The 17,409-nt window shown below is 39.7% G+C and overlaps 2 protein-coding genes across 6 annotated transcripts in view; one reads left to right on the forward strand and one right to left on the reverse strand.

The window, feature by feature from the left end:
* Positions 1 to 518: 518 nt before the first annotated feature.
* zyx (zyxin) lies at positions 519 to 16,539 on the reverse strand. Of its 2 annotated transcripts, none has more exons than XM_028580953.1 (10): positions 16,276 to 16,539; positions 8,816 to 9,051; positions 7,464 to 7,720; positions 6,554 to 6,649; positions 5,167 to 5,736; positions 4,667 to 4,808; positions 3,931 to 4,100; positions 3,520 to 3,698; positions 2,880 to 3,000; positions 519 to 2,772 (listed from the first exon to the last, which is right to left on the reverse strand). In XM_028580953.1, the coding sequence occupies exons 2-10, from the start codon at positions 9,036 to 9,038 to the stop codon at positions 2,659 to 2,661; spliced, it is 1,872 nt and encodes a 623-aa protein (XP_028436754.1). In that variant the 5' UTR covers positions 9,039 to 9,051; positions 16,276 to 16,539; the 3' UTR covers positions 519 to 2,658. The 2 variants fall into 2 exon arrangements, with proteins under 2 accessions (XP_028436754.1, XP_028436755.1); XM_028580954.1 differs by lacking the exon at positions 16,276 to 16,539 and adding an exon at positions 15,703 to 16,035.
* The window catches only part of fam131bb (family with sequence similarity 131 member Bb), a 32,929-nt gene continuing 30,706 nt past the window's right edge, over positions 15,187 to 17,409 (forward strand). Inside the window, exon 1 of one of the 4 annotated variants that reach the window (XM_028580999.1) lies at positions 15,187 to 15,207. The gene's annotated coding sequence lies outside the window, so the exon portion shown is untranslated. Of the gene's footprint in view, positions 15,208 to 15,708; positions 16,189 to 17,409 lie in introns of those variants that run through there. The other 3 variants (XM_028580997.1, XM_028580998.1, XM_028581000.1) reach the window with 3 other exon arrangements.

Raw genomic sequence — 17,409 nt, forward strand, 5'->3', positions numbered from 1 at the left:
CTCTAAGGCATGCATGGGGCTGTTAATGTGATTTGTGAACCCAGGAGAAATTAAACATGGATTTTTTATTTTTAATTCCTCCTGTCTGCAGGGTTAAAGGTTTGAAAACACAAGGCTTTGGCTGGTAAATTGAGGCCAACAAATTCCTATTGCCTATACATTGTTACTGTACATCACATTGAATGAGGGCAAGCACTTCCTGGAAAGTAAACCATCGCAGACGCACACGCACACATGTTCGCTGTCGTCATTATCAGTGCAAGATATGGCTGTTGACAACTGATAGAGCAGTTTGGTGTCCGGAAGGTGTAGCACATCATTGAGAGTCTGGGAGAAAACACATTTCATGGCTGTCACATGGAGGCCAACCAGAGAGAGAATGTGGTGGCAAAAACAAATGACAAACTGTTAACTGTGTGAAACATTTTGGGGGTTACTTATACAGCATACACTATGTATTGTAGGTGTTCAGAACTATAAAATTTTACAGTTGACAGTCAAGAAATGAGACAAAAACATTTTGGTATTTAGCATTTTATTTGTTCATCATTTGATACAGCCAAAGGGGGGGAGGGGTGGGGCTAAATAATGTAACATATACACATTCACACGTATTAAAACAGGAATTTATAAAAACGTTATATGGAAAAAAGGCATCCACATGTAATACAATAGGACATAATACAACAAAACGCCAGATAAATGCAACTGTGAAGGCATCATCATACATATACTAACCCATAGTGATGACAAAGGCAGGGTAGAGTAGTTGGTGCAAACAATAGACATAATACTAGAAGAAATGCCACCACCACCACCACCACCACCTTCACAGATAGCATGCAATGCTAAATAACTATTGGCATGTTAGTCATTCCGGAGGTGTACTGCACCAAGCTCGATGCAATCACAATTAACTACAGTTTTATTTTATGTATTGTGGAAAGAATTTCTGTAGCTGCAAACCAGGCTCCATTCAAAAGGAACAACAGTGGAGAAGGCACATCTCCAGGTTCAAAATTAAGCCAAATAATTGTAAGCATTTATCAATGAAACAGTACAGTATGATAAGAATAAAATAGTATATAACCGACATGAACAGACTTATGTACAAAAGATAAGTAATGGAAAGAATAGTGGTATGTACTGTAACATTAAAATAGATCAAAACCAAAAATCTGGGCTCAAACACAAAAATAGTGAGAGAAAAAACATTAAAGTTAAAACATTAAATCTCATGTTACTGTTTTACTAATCTTGCCAACAGCTTCGAAATATTTGGTCACTATGTTTTAACATCTGTTAACTAAAACTCTAAGCTAATGCCTCTACTGATCTATTATCTGTAAGGACAGGCTATTTGAGTACTGGTACAACCTTAATACTTAATAAAAGAAAATGGTCCAAAAATTAAATTATTTTAAGTAAGAGATTCCAAGAAAATGCATATCAAAAACTACTATTATGTTTCTAGATGGTGTCTACTAATACAAAATTGATTATGTGCGGGGGCTTTAGAGTCAAAGTGACACTTAAAAGGCTATTTTACTTCACTATGGAACTGTGCAACGATCATGATAGGTCCTGCTTTCAGCCATGCAGCTGACATTTATAACCTCATTGTCTTTTAAAATATGAGATCCCTGAAATGGAATCTGTGCTCACCTGTTTGTTCATAATTTGTGCATCCAAAAAGCATGCATCTAAAAATACAGTTTCAGCTTTAAATGATTTTTGAGAAGAAAATGGCTGATTGTTTGTTCTAATCTTGCCCTTATACAGTCTGTGATGATCAAATCAGATCATGATCAGAGAAGAGAGAGCAACAAGACTTAATTCAATGCATGCCTGTGTATTAATAAATTCACATCACAAAAAAAACTAAGAGCAACATTCACTGTTTATCTTTTTTTGCAGTCAACGTTTAGCCCTAGTCGACTTTAAAATGCTGTCGGATTAGATTGGCTAATAAAAAGCACTTCACGTAGTCAGAAAAAGCATAATTAGCCATGCTTGCAGGCACAACTGCCAAAGTGTGAAAGATATGCTCTACAAAATAGCCAACCAGAGTGGTGAAATCTGCAGAGTGGTCAAATGGGAGGCCTCTGGTACTCCTCACCCTATGGTAACAATATGTCTCAGTAACAACGATGTAGTTACAATGCTCATAAGGAAAGAGACCAGACAGTGAAAGTCTTACGATGGAAATATCTCAGTATATGTTGCTACTAACAATACTGAGGCGAGTGACAAAGAAAGGCAACTTTATATTCATCACACTGCTCTTTTGACCAAACTCTTCTTGTGCAAGTTATGCTGAAAACGTTAGCGTAAACATAGAATTGGCACAAAAAATACGTTCTAGTACACAAAGAGGGCTGGATGAGAGATTGGAGAGTTTGAGATTGGGAATAAAAGTTGAGGGGAGTTTATTTCAATGCAGTACATTACTTCTGCACTGAAGTTAAGTGAACAAAGATGGGGGAATACTACACTGTATTTGCATGCAACCATACCTTTTCACACAGCACATTCACACTCACATCTGCGCACATACACTGAATAAAGCCCTGCTGCAAAGGCAAAACGGCAGCTGAATGAATCCTGTGCTTTTGGATTTTGGTTCATAGTTAATCTGAGTCACGTTGCTTCGGCCAATCACTGCGCAGATTTTTTGGCTCGCTGGGTGTGGCACTTCATACACAAGATCCTACCATCCAATGGATAGCAGCCATTTTCATCTGCTTCTATGGAGAGAGGACGAGCACAATCCTACAAGACAAATACATGTATTCATTAGCATTTTGTTACTTTTTAGGGGTTATTGAATACACTATGGGATGTATATTTTGATACAATTTTGTGTTTAAATGTCTTACCTCACAACGGTAACACTTAAGGTGGAAGTTCTTGTCGAGAGCCACCACTCTGACTGTCTCCTCGCTGCCCGGGGCTGGAATAATGGGTTCATTGCAGCTCACACACAGAGGGGAGAAACGCCTGAAATTGAAGTGTGGAAAGCTGGCTGTTAGTTGATGGCCTTAGCAGATTCTCACATATTCAACAACAAAAGCAATATATTTTAATGGAACCAAATCAAATTAGTTGCTTCTAGGCCTGTCAACTAGTGGTAGTGAGGATTCATAGTTATTATTCACAGTTTAGCATGATGTGGTAACCTTTTATAAGCAGGAGATGAAGAAATATGTTTCAATTAGTCCAAATCAAGTGAGGAAGAAGTGCTACCTCCTTCCTCCAGCACCACCGCTCTTATTAGTAATCCTGATAGGTAGAATAAATGGGGTAAAAAAAAAATTGATAAATCCAAACACTGCTAAAATTGATATGTCCTCAAAACACATCAACACAGCTAATGCTTCCTGCAGAGGTAGGTAAAAGTCAGTTCCCACATTGAATGTTTGGAAACATACATTGCATCGCAAACTAATCACGTTTCATAAGAAATGACTAGAGATGTAATATTTCCCTAGCACTGAGAAATCAACAGCCAGTAACGACCTGTGGTAATCCTGGACACAGTAGGGGTTGTTGTTGTCATCAGTGATGAAGGGCGCCCCCTCAAGTGAGCAGGAACAGGTGCTGCAGCGGAAACAGTGGGAGTGGAAACACTGGCCCACTGCCTTCAGCACGCGGTCTGTGATCTTCTCCCCGCATCGGGAACACACTGCCAGGGAACTCTGAGGAGGAGCAGAGAGATGGTATAGTTACTGTGTCCACATTGTTCAGTATGTAGAATGAAGTGTGCACTGTGTACATTACAGCATAGGAGTTCAAATCTAAAAACATGAAATGAAACAAATAAATCTGCCAAAATGTGAGTTGTAGCTACAATGACAATGAAAATAATAAAAGATGTTTCAATGAACTACTTTTATGTGTGAGCTTTTGGTGTAATGTGTGTATCCTCACCATATAGCAATCCTCACACTGAGGTGCGCCATCCCTGTCATAGAACTGCATGCCCTGCAGGGGGCGATGACAGCTCATGCAACAGAAGCAGTTGGAGTGGAAGAGTTTATCCATGGCCCTGACTGCTGGCTGGGTACGGGACAGAGCCTCGCCACACTTCCCACAAACCTCTAAAATGGTTAGAGAGAAGTGAGGGGAGGAGAGGAAGGCAGAGACAAACAGGATTACATCTGTCTTATTATTCGGCTCTGCTTGTGTTAATTATAGTCTCATTCTCCAATTTAAGGAGCATAGTATTGTATTATAAGAAGTGATTTCTAAACTTGTACAGTCTTTTCTGCAACATTAAAGTTCATACAACACACTAGGGGTGCATGATATATTGACTCAATATCTTTATCGTGATATCACGTTGCGCAATATTATATCAAAAGTGTTTTATTTATTTATTTTATACTGTACAACCAGTAAAACATGTCCTGTTCTGTAGACATGGTCGTTATTTTATTTATTCATGTTGGACCAGTCCAATATGACTGTCAGTTGAAATAAACCTTGTGTTGTAAGAAAACTTGTTTAATTTGTTATAAATGTTTTGCATTCATTTCCTGTGTGGAATATTAAAATGCTTCTCATATTACAAACCATTTCATTTAAAAAATACCATACAACACATTTCAATGTTAGTCACCATAAATATTATAGCCACCCTCTGTTTATATGTGCGTGTATGCACCTGTAGGAGGGGAGGTGATGACAGGTGCGTGTGTGTCCATGTCTTTAATGAAGTCCTTGGTCATTCTCTCCAGCTCCTCCACTTCCCTCATATTCAGAGGAACGCCTCCACCTGGGATAGGAACTGGGCCAGGTGGAGAGGGCTACACACACACACACACACACACACACACACACACACACACACACACACACACACACACACACACACACACACACACACACACACACACACACACACACACACACACACACACACACACACACACACACACACACACACACACACACACACACACACACACACACACACACACACACCTTATAGAGCATTTTGTTATTTACGATTGAGCAGTTTACCTTTGAAAACACGGTTAGTGAAGGTCCAACTAATGCATAATTCTGTTCTGCTGACTATAAACTAAATTATTTGTACTTCCTGTTCCTTTATATGGTACATGCAAAGCAAAGAGTGTAAAGTAAAATAAAAGTGGAACATACCATTGATGCAGGAGGAGTTTTCATTGGTTGGTTAAAAGAGGGGGAAGAGGTCATCATCTTGGGTTGGGGAGGAGGTACAGCAGCAGGAGGGTTTTGGTTTGCATTCACCTGACTGGCAAAGGGAGAACTCTTTATCTTATTAGAGTGTGAGGGAGCCCCCATATTGTTTGGTGGAGTAGGAGGTGCAGGGGGAGCTGCGGGAGGTGGAGGAAAAGAGCTGGTGGCAGAGGGAGGCGAAGGTTTTGGTGCAACATCGATAGGGTTGGTGTTCTGGTGTAGGTTCTGGTTCAGTTTTTGTGCCAGAGAGGTTGATGATGTTGCCGTTCTCCCTCCAAAACCTGACTTGGGGGCCACAGCCGGGGCCTTAGCAAACGGCTGAGCAGCAGAGTTTGGTGCAGAGTTGTGATTGGCTTGTCGGTTCGTTCTGGCTTTGAGTTCTTCTGCCCAGGGTGCTGGAGGTGGGCGATCTCCCATCTCAGGGGGGGGGAGGAAGGAGAGAGCTGGTTTAGGAGCGGTTGGGGGCGGAGCTGAGGGCTTGGGTGCTGGTGCTGACGAATACTGGCTCGGTAACTGTGGATAAAACAATGTCATTAACAATAAAAATCTCTCTACAGATTATTTTGCCTTAAATCAAAGCACACAGAAAAATGCTAATTCAATGTAAAGCTATTGTATACACAGATTCAGTTTGTTCATAAAACTTCCATTTACTATAAACTATTACTCAACAGAGAGAAGTTCATATCTAGTTTCTAACATCGCACGCTGAAATGCTGAAAGCAGACACTTTTATTATATTGAATGAGGTACTTTGATTAAAGTAAACATTGGAAGCGCTCCACAATTTAAGCTTATCAGAAGTGCTTCGTCTTTTTGACATTTATTTTGCAGTTTTGAGCCAACATTATTTTGCCATGATCCAGTACCTCCCAGTTGGATTAAAACACTCTCCATTTATGGCCCTCTCACTGGGTCTCTGGCAGCACACTCTGGCTTCATCACACTCTCATGCTCTCCACTCAATTCTGTGTGCATCTCTCTCTCTCTTCCTCCAAGTGTCTCCTCTCTGTGTGAATCACCAGTTACCTCACTTTTTGTTTTCTCTTTCAGTCTGGTGTGCTGTATGTGCAGTTCACTTATCATTAAGCTTTCAACCTGAACAGATGAAGAGAGTCCAACCTGGCATCCCTCCAAACTATTTCCACGACCTACCTAACTTCTTTTTTTTCCCCCTCTGTCTGACTCATTCTCATTTGCTACTGGGAGGCTCAAAGCCTGCTGACATTTCCCCTCTCATCTGTTCTTTAGCTCATCTTTTTATCCGTATTATATCATAATTTCTTTTGTTTGTTTGTTAGTGTATTCTCCAATCCCCCATGCTTTGTACCTTAGGGTTGAAAGGTCCCCTGGTCTCCATCTCAGACAGCAAATCGGTTAGAGAGTCAAGCTGTTTGTCGAAGCTAGTCTGCTTCTGTACCAGTCTCTGGCAGAGGAAGACAGAAGGAGGAGAGAGTCACAAAAAGTACATTTATTTACACAAATAAAGTGATCACAATGAAGCAAAGGAGGATAAGGCCAGGCTGAGACAATAATAAAAATGTGGATGATGATGAAAAATTGTTACTGTAATGTTACTGTAGGTTACATTTAATTACAACTGATTGTTCGAATAATACTTGAGTTATTTGGTTCCTTTATCTACAAACACACAGAATGAAGTGATTAATGATGACAATAAATAAATGAATATTTTAATTTAATTTCCCTGGTTGGATTAAAGAGAATACTGACTGTTCAATTATTTAATTTGCAAGTCATTGGATTGTTTGCAGAGGAACATTTAACATACACTCTTTGCTGATTTAAGTATGAGGTGTACTCCATATTTTCAAACCACAGTGGCTACTAATGTCTAATTCCATACATTGATGCCTTTATAGCCTGACAAACCAGCTGCTATTGTTGCAGTCCTATAATAAACATCTCTACAATAAAGCTTTTGTTGCATGTCTCAAAACTATTTCAGTTGCATAAATGGGCAATAATCCTGTTAGACGCATGAAACTGGGTGATTTACCCCAGACTAATGCTAATATAATTTGTGGGGAAATCTCGGAAGACTTAGTATTTCCTGCCTACACTCCATGGACTCACTATGGTCCCACAACAATGTCCTCCAGTGTCCTAACTGATTATCAAATTATACTGAAATGCAGTTACATGCAGACAAAAGAGGATACATGCAGACAGGCAAAGCAACTTAAGCCTTATTTGTTGAACATACCATCATGACTCACCTGTGGGTTTCCAGCGGAACTGGCAATACTGGTACCGGACGCAGGGAGAGGAGGTGGGGGTGGGGGAGGAGGGGGAGACGGGCAGGAGGGCGGACAGGCCCTCTCCTCAGGGGGAGCTGGGAGGGGCAGGTCATCTGCCACTGGAGGTGGAGCGGGGAAGGTGGGAGGGAGGGCCTCAGAGGCATTTAGTGTGGTTTGGCATTCAGGGGGAGGGGCTGGCAAATCATCATCCAGTGGAGGAGGAGGGGGTGGGAAGTCTGACAGAAATGAGGAGGGTTAAAAGCTGTTACAGAACGGCTTCTTAATACTCAGTTTGTATTAATCATCCACTGTCAATCACTTATCAGATATATATATATATATATATATATATATATATATATATATATATATATATATATATATATATATATATATATATATATATAACTAAAATATATATATATATATCTAAAAAAACACATCATACAGTAGGTTTATAGCAAAAACAAACAAGACGATAAAAATAAAACCTGCTGACCATTAGCTGGCTTCTTACTCTACATGTCTATTGAGAACATGAATCAAATGGTAAAGCCAAGTCCTGCCAGTATCCCAATCTATGTTATCCTGTATTACGGTGCCCTGTGGATTTAAAGTTTAAATCTAATTCTAAAATCTGCAAAGGAAGTAAAGAAGAAGACTGCTAGCAAGCAGATGTGAGGAACCCTGCACTGTTTACATTTATGTTTGCTTGCTAGTCTTCTTCAAGCTAGGCTTGTCTTCTTCTTCACAGCCTTTGCAGGTACATTGCTACGCCCATTTGCACGTAAACGCCATCAACTGTCGACCTAAATTGTGTGATTCCAGCAGCTGGAATACTGTGCACGCGTGTCCGCATGCATGTGCGTAATACAAACAAAATGGGGGCCTACTCGTAAAAACAGTACTCCATAGCTCTTCTAGTTGTCAAAAACTCCACAGGGTTACCTTTAATTTGGCGAGGTTGTCTGACTTTGTCTATGGTTTAGATCAGCTCAGACATCGTTAAATTCATACTAGTGGTATAATTATGCACAACTCTAAAAGTAAAAAGTAAAATTCCCCCAAAAGGTATGAGACTCTGTAACTATCTCGACACGTGACTAAAATGTCCCAAAGAAAGGAATTACAGTACAGTTACCTATGGTCTCCGAGACAATCCATTAAAACGACAGTAGCACACAACTGATGTGCTCTATTATATACTGTAAAGTTCTGCATGCTGTAGCGTAAAAAGCAGCAGGGGGTGGGGCAGGGGAGGGCTGCTGACTGGATATAACTTAAGATAGTCACAAAATAGGTTCACAAAGTAGCATAAACAATGCAAATACCATCACAGAGCAAAGTGGGCAGCGGAGGCAGATCTCCCACTCGACCAATCACAGCTGTGCCTATTGGTGTCGGTGATGGAGCCGAGGGAGGCGTCAGACTTTTGGGCCGTGGTGGTGCTACAGAGGCAAACTTCTTTGGCTGGTTGTAGAAGGACGGGGCGGTGACTTTGAAGTTCAAAGAGGATGTCATCATGAACGGCTTGCTGCTGCTGGAGTCCTCCATTTTGTGTACTTATCTAAGGATGAACACAAGAAACAATAATGGACAACAGCTCCGACACCGCACAGCAAAATATTAACTCTGATACAAGAGAGTGATGTTGATGAATAGTTGCTCTCAAAATGGAAAACAGAGAAAAATGGTGAGACAGCTACAGAAACAACTCAAACAAACAATCATTCATTTATTTTTTGCTCTGACAAGTTTCCAACTTTTAAATTGGCAGTAGCTTCCTAAAGTTGCAGTTTGATTGATTCAATCTATGCACACTGTTTTACATTTCCTGTTGTTACAAAACACTAACTTCTTATTATCAACAACTGCCGAAACACTATGCTATGCAAATGTGATACCTATTGTGTACTTTATAACTGGGACACAGCTGTCTCAACCCCTAAAGTCTTACAAAAACTAATTAAAATGGAGGTTTATTGTGGCATGCAGGGTCTCTTAAAATGTAGTTTGCACTTTGACTATTTCTGGATTTAGTGAAATAGCAGTAAAAAAAAAAAAAAAGGAAGAAAATAACCACTAGGCATTCTGAAAATTCAGTGTTACTCTTTAAACACAAAGAATTTGGCAAATGGTCTACAGTGGAATGAGAGAAAAGTGTGTGAACACATGGTCCTGAGGCCATGTATACAGAGCAGACAGAGTGGCACTCCCAGAGGCCAGAGACAATTGTTTACTGGGACATAAAACACGACAAAAGCAAGTTTTGTAGGAGGGATACCAGTGTGAAACAGGGGCGATAGCAACTATCATAACATTTTCATGTGAGGTGCGTCAAAAAGAGGATGAGCTCAAATATTTACCTCACACACGTTGGTGGTTAAACAAATATTGAAGTTACTTTTAGTGTCTCTACCGAGATTCTTCGCAAAGTCTGAACACATTTACCTGCAGATAACTGGCCCCCGAACATGAACTTGAGTCAAAAGCACAGTTGTTCTTACTGACCCCCTTCCACCAACATACAACCATACACTCAGGCACACATCTGTACACACACTGGCTGTCTTAACTCACACTATGTTGCGGTTTAACAAACTATTCTACCCCGAAGCTCTGAAATAATGGCATACACCTAATATTAATAATGATTACAACTGTGACAAAGATTAACCCTTCAGTGTTTGGACTATTGATGCAGCTTTTAGGTTGTAAAAGATAAATGTCATGCAGCTACAACTAGGGCTGCCACCTCTTAGTCGATTAGTAATTTGTTATGCTTATTCATGCTTAATTACTTATTTCCAAGAAACTTCTGAGCACATTTATGGTAAACACAAGATTTAAAGTGGTGCTTTTGGAGGATTAATTGTGGAGAAACTCAGTTTTACAGATGGTTAATTAACATTTATATTGTGCTTTTCTAGTCTTAACCACCTCTCAAAGCGCACAGCTCTGTCAATTAAATCAACTAATCGATTAGTCGACAAAATCGTATAAGTGTTAGTCGACTAAGAATTTCTTTAGTCGAGGTAAGCCCTAGCTACAACACATAACCTGTAAGAGAATGAGTCACAGGTGGAAGAAATTAGACAATTTGGATATAACATTTTCCAGTGAACAAACAATATGCAAATATTATCTCTTTCTCTAAGTAATCTAGAATTTAAAAGTGCTTCAATAAATGTCCATTTATTGTTTTGGCTGGTCTGCTAAAGGCACACCAATCCTTCTTAAAAAAGTATGCAACCAGTCAGACTGGAAAACAGCGGGTTGTATTTATGCGTCTTGATACAGCTTTCTTTAGTTAGCTTCAACATCTCTCCATATTCTTCCTTGAAATGGGAAAAGAACACCCTAGTATGTTAATGTTGCCAAGGTTTTCTCCTCACTACAGAAATATGATCCCCAAAATACCAAATACTGCAAATACTGAAATAACTGAATGGAATGAATGTTTTTTTCCCCCTTTCTTTTTTAGGACTACTTTTAGATAAATTGACTGTACATTTCCTTTTAAAAGTTGTTGCACTCACATATCCCCTGTGCATGTAATGCTGAGTAGATGTAGATCTCTCCAACAGCCACAGAAAAGCTTTGTTTGCATTGTGAGTAAAATGTAGATCAGTTGTTTACACCATTTATATATACTTGTGTTTGCATTTGGGGAATCAACCTTTCCAGGAAGAGATCAAGCCATAGCCTTGAGATTTGAAAACAATTGATGTAAAAGCTAAACTAACCAGAGAAAGCTGAAGTGTTTCATCCTCATTCCACTTTGTTGGGACACACAGGCGTCAGGCAACGCTTCATGTTCTGACAAGACGAAACACCCTTAGAGCTTGTGAAAGTATCTCTGGTGCTCATGACATACACCAGCTTCTCTGATGAGGAAGCAGTGACACATTTCATCTTCTGCTTTTTGGGTCAGCTTCCTTTAAATCAATATTTATAAATGTAGAACACTATAACCATATATGTCCTTTACGCATGTGGATATGTCAACTGTGCCATTAGACAGTCTAAGACATCCCATTATGAATCCCTGATGTAAACAGGGACATACTTCACCATTTGTCATGTTGTGTATGCATTTTTTAAATCAGATAGCTCTATATGTGTAGCCTATGTGCAGCACGTATGTAACAGTATGTTTCATCATGTACATTTAACAGTCCGACAGTACATTTTTTGTAAGTTTTAGACAAAATGTATCTAGTCAAACGTTTGAATGTCAAGGAACAAGATTCACTCTCAAATGTCCTTTAAGTAGAGTTACAAAAACATAAAAATATAGAATCTTAGCTCCACTTCAATAATTCAGAAAAATGCTGCATGGATCAATAAGGGGAGATGGTGGGGCTTTAAGGGAGAGCCAATGTGTTCTGGTTGCCAACTTTCTGCAGTCACACAGGGACATTTTGCAGAGCAGTTTGCACCAATGGAAAAAGAAAATAGCAAACCAAAAGGAAAAAGTCTTTTAGAAAATAGCTGGCTACTCATTAACCTGGTATCAAGGCCTACTTCAAGTTGAACAGACTGGACACTTGAAAATGAAAAAACAGATTGACTGGTTACGGTGAAGATAAAGCCTTTGGCTTTAAATAAGGTTTGCAAGTCTGAAGTACACTAAACAAAACCCTCAGGTTTTAATGGCTTTCTAAAAGGAGTGCTTGAGAAGGGTGGGTATACACTGTGATTTAGTCTTTTCATTAGAGTGCTTACTCTAGCTACCTTGTTTCTGAGAGACAATATTCTATATCCCCCTAAATTATTCAACAGTGATGATAACTTGTGGTCAGGTTCCATCTGGTCCTTGATATGGTCCTGAGGGATTTAATACGGTGAGATCAGCTCCACGCTGAGCTCCAGACGTCCTACTGCAAATCTATCTTGAAACCTGATCCTTGAAATGAGAGAGACCCTCGGCTGAGGAACATATTTGGCACTACAACTCAATGACATCACCGTTTTTTGTTTCTCTCCAAACAGCCTCTCTTTCTTTATATCTTTGCTGCTTTGCTGAAGGATAAAGTGATTGTGTGAAGCCCTGGCTCACTCTCAATCTGATGTACAGACTTGTGTTCTGTGGCAGACCACAACCATTTTTATCTCTTATTTTTGTGCTTTCCTTAACCTCTCATTTACATCGCACTCACTACTTGAACCGAATGACATCACTTGAGGCTACATTTAATCATTTCTACTTTACAGCTGTGATGGAGGATGGCATTATGTAGCCTTTAGATAGGGCCCCAGCATAAATCACACACTGTACTATGTAGCTTTTGAACTTTGTATCAACTCCACATGGCTGGACAGCTTTTACAGGCTAGAAAATTGGCTTTTTTGTAAATTTGATGACGTTTTTTTTGCCGGTTCCATCAACATTTTCTAATGTGATACTTCAAAATGTGGATAAAAATACGTTGATGGAAACATGACTAGTGTTGATAAGTTTCACAAGAACACCCTCTTTCCTTTGAAGGCACAGCCTACTTGATGCAGTAGCTGTTAAGGGGAAGTTTACCACAATTAAAAGGAAAACTGTTTAACTCAGCAGTGGTTCATTACTTTGAGGTTATGGAGGAACTAAATTTGTTTTATATACTGTGCTACTTCTTTTTAAAAGCTCATATATGGAAGTGTTGTAGCATGGTGCCTTACTGAACTAAAGCCTTCTTTGTTGTAATCTTCTCAAAAAACAACACTACATTATGAAGGTACAGCATTTTTTCACATTATTATTACACATACATTATTATATTTTCTTTAAGTACCACTGTGCCCACATAAATTCAGTAAACACATTTCTTGGTTACAGTTTTTCTACCAAAAGACAAAAGGTCCAAAGACCCTTTTATTTTATTGTAAACACTGGTAGAGGTTAAGCTCCCAAATCAGTAAAAACAAAGAAATAAAAACAAGAAATAGAAAATAAAAAACAGAAAGGGAATTCTACATTTAGAAAGGCAGTTACCCGAACAGTTAAGAGAACCTGATTTCCTGACAGAAACTAACTTCTTCCATGTCTGGTCAGTGATTGTATCAGTGACTAGTGTGTTGTTGATGAAACTCTCTATTGTTCTGATGTTAACAGCACACCCAGTTTCTGGTAAAGCGTGTCTAGGCCGGGGGTCACTAATGCGGGGACAAACAACTCTTTTGAGTCCAATCTTATAGGTCATTGGACATCCATTGAGCACCAGTGTTGTGCTCCCTCTCAGACTTCAGTTAGATGGCTGATTGAGCAGGCAACATTTCAAAACTGGTAATAACATCAGCCAATGGGCTCTGTGTCAAGCTCTCACCCAAATAACTTTGTTTCTGCTTGCACTGATGTACAGTAGAATGATGTAGGCCAAAGAAGAGTCACAAGACCGTGAGAAACAAAATCAAAGAGCTAGACATTCAGTGATTTGTGACAAAGGGATGCTGTAAAAAAAGCTTGCCTGTCTTGAGGCTACAATTAAAGATACAATTAAGGAAGATTCCTCAGTCATAAAGGGTAGCATACAGTTATTCATAGATCATATTAGGGCTGGGCAATATATCGATATATGAGACTAGATATCGTCTTACATTTTGGATATTGTAATATCGTGACATGACACAAGTGTTGTCTCTTCATCGTTTTACAGGCTGCATTACAGTAAAGGGATGTAATTTTCTGAATTTACCAGACTGTTCTAGCTGTTCTGTTATTTGCCATAACCCACTAAGTCTTTATATCCACATACTGATGATTATTTATCTAAAATCTCATTGTGTCAGTTTTTTTAAAAGCACCAAAAGGCAACCCTACAATATCGCAGCAATATAGACATTTATGTATTTGGTCATTTGTTTCTCCATATCTCCCAGATCATATTCATTCACAGATTTTTATGCGTCAGTGACCATAATCCCAGTCCTTTTAAACAGAAGCACCACACAAACCTCATGCTTACCCAAGCCAGAGCCTTCTTGCTTTAAGTTATTCTTAAACACAGCTTACTGTGGCCTTGGGTTGAGGCTCCTCTCCTATCTAACGTTAGTTGATGAAAAGGCAAATAAAAGAGACAAGGCACAGCACAGCTGTGTGACTAACACTGATAATAACAGGTTTTTTTTTTACATTCTCAAAGTTGTACAAATGCTATGCTCAAATGGCCATAAGTCTCATGTATACTCCCAACATGCTTTATCCATGCACAGAGCTGTGGTAGATCTCTTTGCGTACTCTCATACATGACAAGATCCCAACTAGGTTATGAATATAGGCCATTCAATGGTGAAGACATTTTAAAGAGCCATACTTGTAGCCTCCTCAACATGGGCACAACAGAACAGCAAAGCAGGCCACCTGATAACAGATTTCTATTTAATTAGCACTATTCAATAAGTTCAACAGACTGTAACGGTTACCTTGGTGCTCCCCCCACATTGGCACCCTATTGATTAGACATTATTCTTTCCATGAAAGAGCTAAAATAGCCTGAAAGCATATTACCTTTGCCTTCACTGTGAACGTCATGATCAAGTGGTTGTTCATTTCTCTAAAAAGTCAACTTTTCATGGGGTTTACTTTTCTCAGCTTTGGGACGATGCATTTTCCAGCTGATCAACAAGGATTTTAAACAGTTTATTTATCTTGAGAATAGAATATTTCTACCCATTAAGGAACACTTAGCTAGCTAGCTACTAGCCAATGCTTTGACAGCTGAGCTGGCAGCAATGGGTGAGTGGTCACAAACACAGCAGATGAAGACAGACAGCTAGGTTAATTCATAATAATTAATAATGCACTTACTAGCAATATACACAATGTGAAAAATGTCGCAAAGCTATGAGCTATAAACTAGCTAGCCGTGTGACAGAGACAGCAAATCAGAAACATTAATGTTGGTTAATAACCGTTAACTTAGCCGTTAGTTTAAACTTAACATGACGTTCGAAAACGTTAGTGTCCAATTACAGGTTAGCGTCGTTAAATCAACGTTAAATCCAATGACGGGTTGAATGACAACTGCTGGCACTCACCTGCAAATCTGACCAGCCACTAATTGTGTGATAAACGTTAACGTAACCTCACTTTGCTTATTATCATCAATTAAATCAAACCAACGGTAACGTAGCTTTACTCGCGGCGCACACCCCTAAATTACCACTCCTAACGTTACAAGCTTTGGTCAGTTGGTTTCGGTGGCTAACAGCGCCCTGTTTTTTGTCTTACCTCATATAGCAAAGCAGACGGTTTCTCTTAACTGTGGTGCCATAAAGTTTAATATTTTTGCAAGTCTATGAAGTAAACACAAGCTTACAGTTGCGTTGCGTAGCTAGCTAGCTCTGTCAACAATTTAACTGGACTTCCTGTTGGAGCTTCCGCATAGCCCGTTCCTTACTTATCGTCGGTGTCCATCAGCTGTGGTAGCAACCTACAATACGTTCTTATTCACTAAACGGCCACTCAGCTAGGAAAACAGCGGAACACCACCCAATGAGAGGTAGCTAGCTATCTTTCAACCAGAGCCTGCAGGAGTTTTTATATGTCCTAAAACGCTGCTATGTGACAGAGCCAGCCACACTAGTTGTCACATCACAAAGATGCCATTCCCTGAGGTGTTAACAACAGCTCTTATTGAGTAACGTTAGCTAGCCTAATTAGTAAATCTGTGCGATGATACTTGCATTGACAAAGGCTTACCTTACCTTATTAACGGTAGGTAACCTGTGGCAGTCTTTTCCCCAAAGATGTAAGACATGCAATTTCCTCCCTGTTATCCTGATTCTTAATACAATTACTTACCCTGTTAATGCAGCTGCAACGTGTATCTCCTTTTTCCTTCCCCCTCTTCCTTTTGTTCTCCTTTTTCTCTTGGTCCAGGATGAGTAAGAGTTGACTGTAATGGCAACTTCTCTTTCTCTCTTCCCCTTTTCAGCTATTAGACCCTCCCCCTGTGCTTTTCCGTCTGGAAAAGGAATGACAGCATTCTTCCAAACAAGTTCTCTCTCGTTTTACTTTGGCTCAGGAGTTGTGTATTACTATGTAAACAGCATCTCTCTCTCTCTCTCTCTCTCTCTCTCTCTCTCTCTCTCTCTCTCTCTCTCTCTCTCTCTCTCTCTCTCTCTCTCTCTCTCTCTCCCATAAACTGTCCAGTCAGACCCCTCCTCCTCTTGCTCTCTTTTCTCTCTGGATTCTTGCAGCATTCTTCATTCAATGACATCAACCCTGTTGCCTCTCCTTGTAAGGTCAGAATGAGGGAGCGAGAGGGAGGGAGAGATAATGGGGCTAAAGAGCTTGATTAGATACAGACACTAAAAGTGCTCAGGGTTTTAAACACAAGGAGGTACAATGGCTGAAGAAAGTATGTTCAAACAGGACTGGGTTGTTGGCTTCTTTTTTTAAACTTAATTTACTGTCAGGGGGGAGAATAAGACTCAGTTTATGCCTTTCTTTCACTTGCCTCAACAGGCAAAGCTGAGGATCAGTAAAGGCATTATTTTGTCTGTTGCCAGGTGCGCTGCCACATTGTTATTTGCTTTTGCACTAAGGCAGTAAACATGCAGAGACTTAAATTGTAATAATTAGTAGGCCTACGCATGATTATAGAGAATAAATCCATTTCATGGCTCTTTTACAAATATTACTGTTCATCTTGACAAAAAGGATGTGATCACCTTCAACCTGGTGTGAAAAGACACCTCCCATCCTGCACATTAACCACTTTTATGACTTAACATCCTTTTATGCCTCTCACACCACACACACACACACACACACACACACACACACACACACACACACACACACAAACACCCTGGTGACTCATATAGCCCAAACCTTTGAGTCTTATCACACTTTCAGGTGCAGTCATTGCTTATACAACGCTAGAAATCTCTCATAGCGTGTCTATTATTGAGAAATCCAATCGAGTGAGAG

Source organism: Perca flavescens, chromosome 6 (genome assembly GCF_004354835.1).
Source record: "Perca flavescens isolate YP-PL-M2 chromosome 6, PFLA_1.0, whole genome shotgun sequence".
NCBI lineage: Eukaryota > Metazoa > Chordata > Actinopteri > Perciformes > Percidae > Perca > Perca flavescens.

Coding starts and splice junctions, on each gene's coding strand:
- zyx (XM_028580953.1), bottom strand. CDS start 9,038: ATGGAGGACTCCAGCAGCAGCAAGCCGTTCATGATGACATCCTCTTTG. Junction 6,650..7,463: donor GTTCCGCTGGAAACCCACAG/GTGAGTCATGAT, acceptor TTCCTCTGCCAG/AGACTGGTACAGAAGCAGAC. Junction 4,809..5,166: donor AAACTCCTCCTGCATCAATG/GTATGTTCCACT, acceptor GTGTGTGTGTAG/CCCTCTCCACCTGGCCCAGT.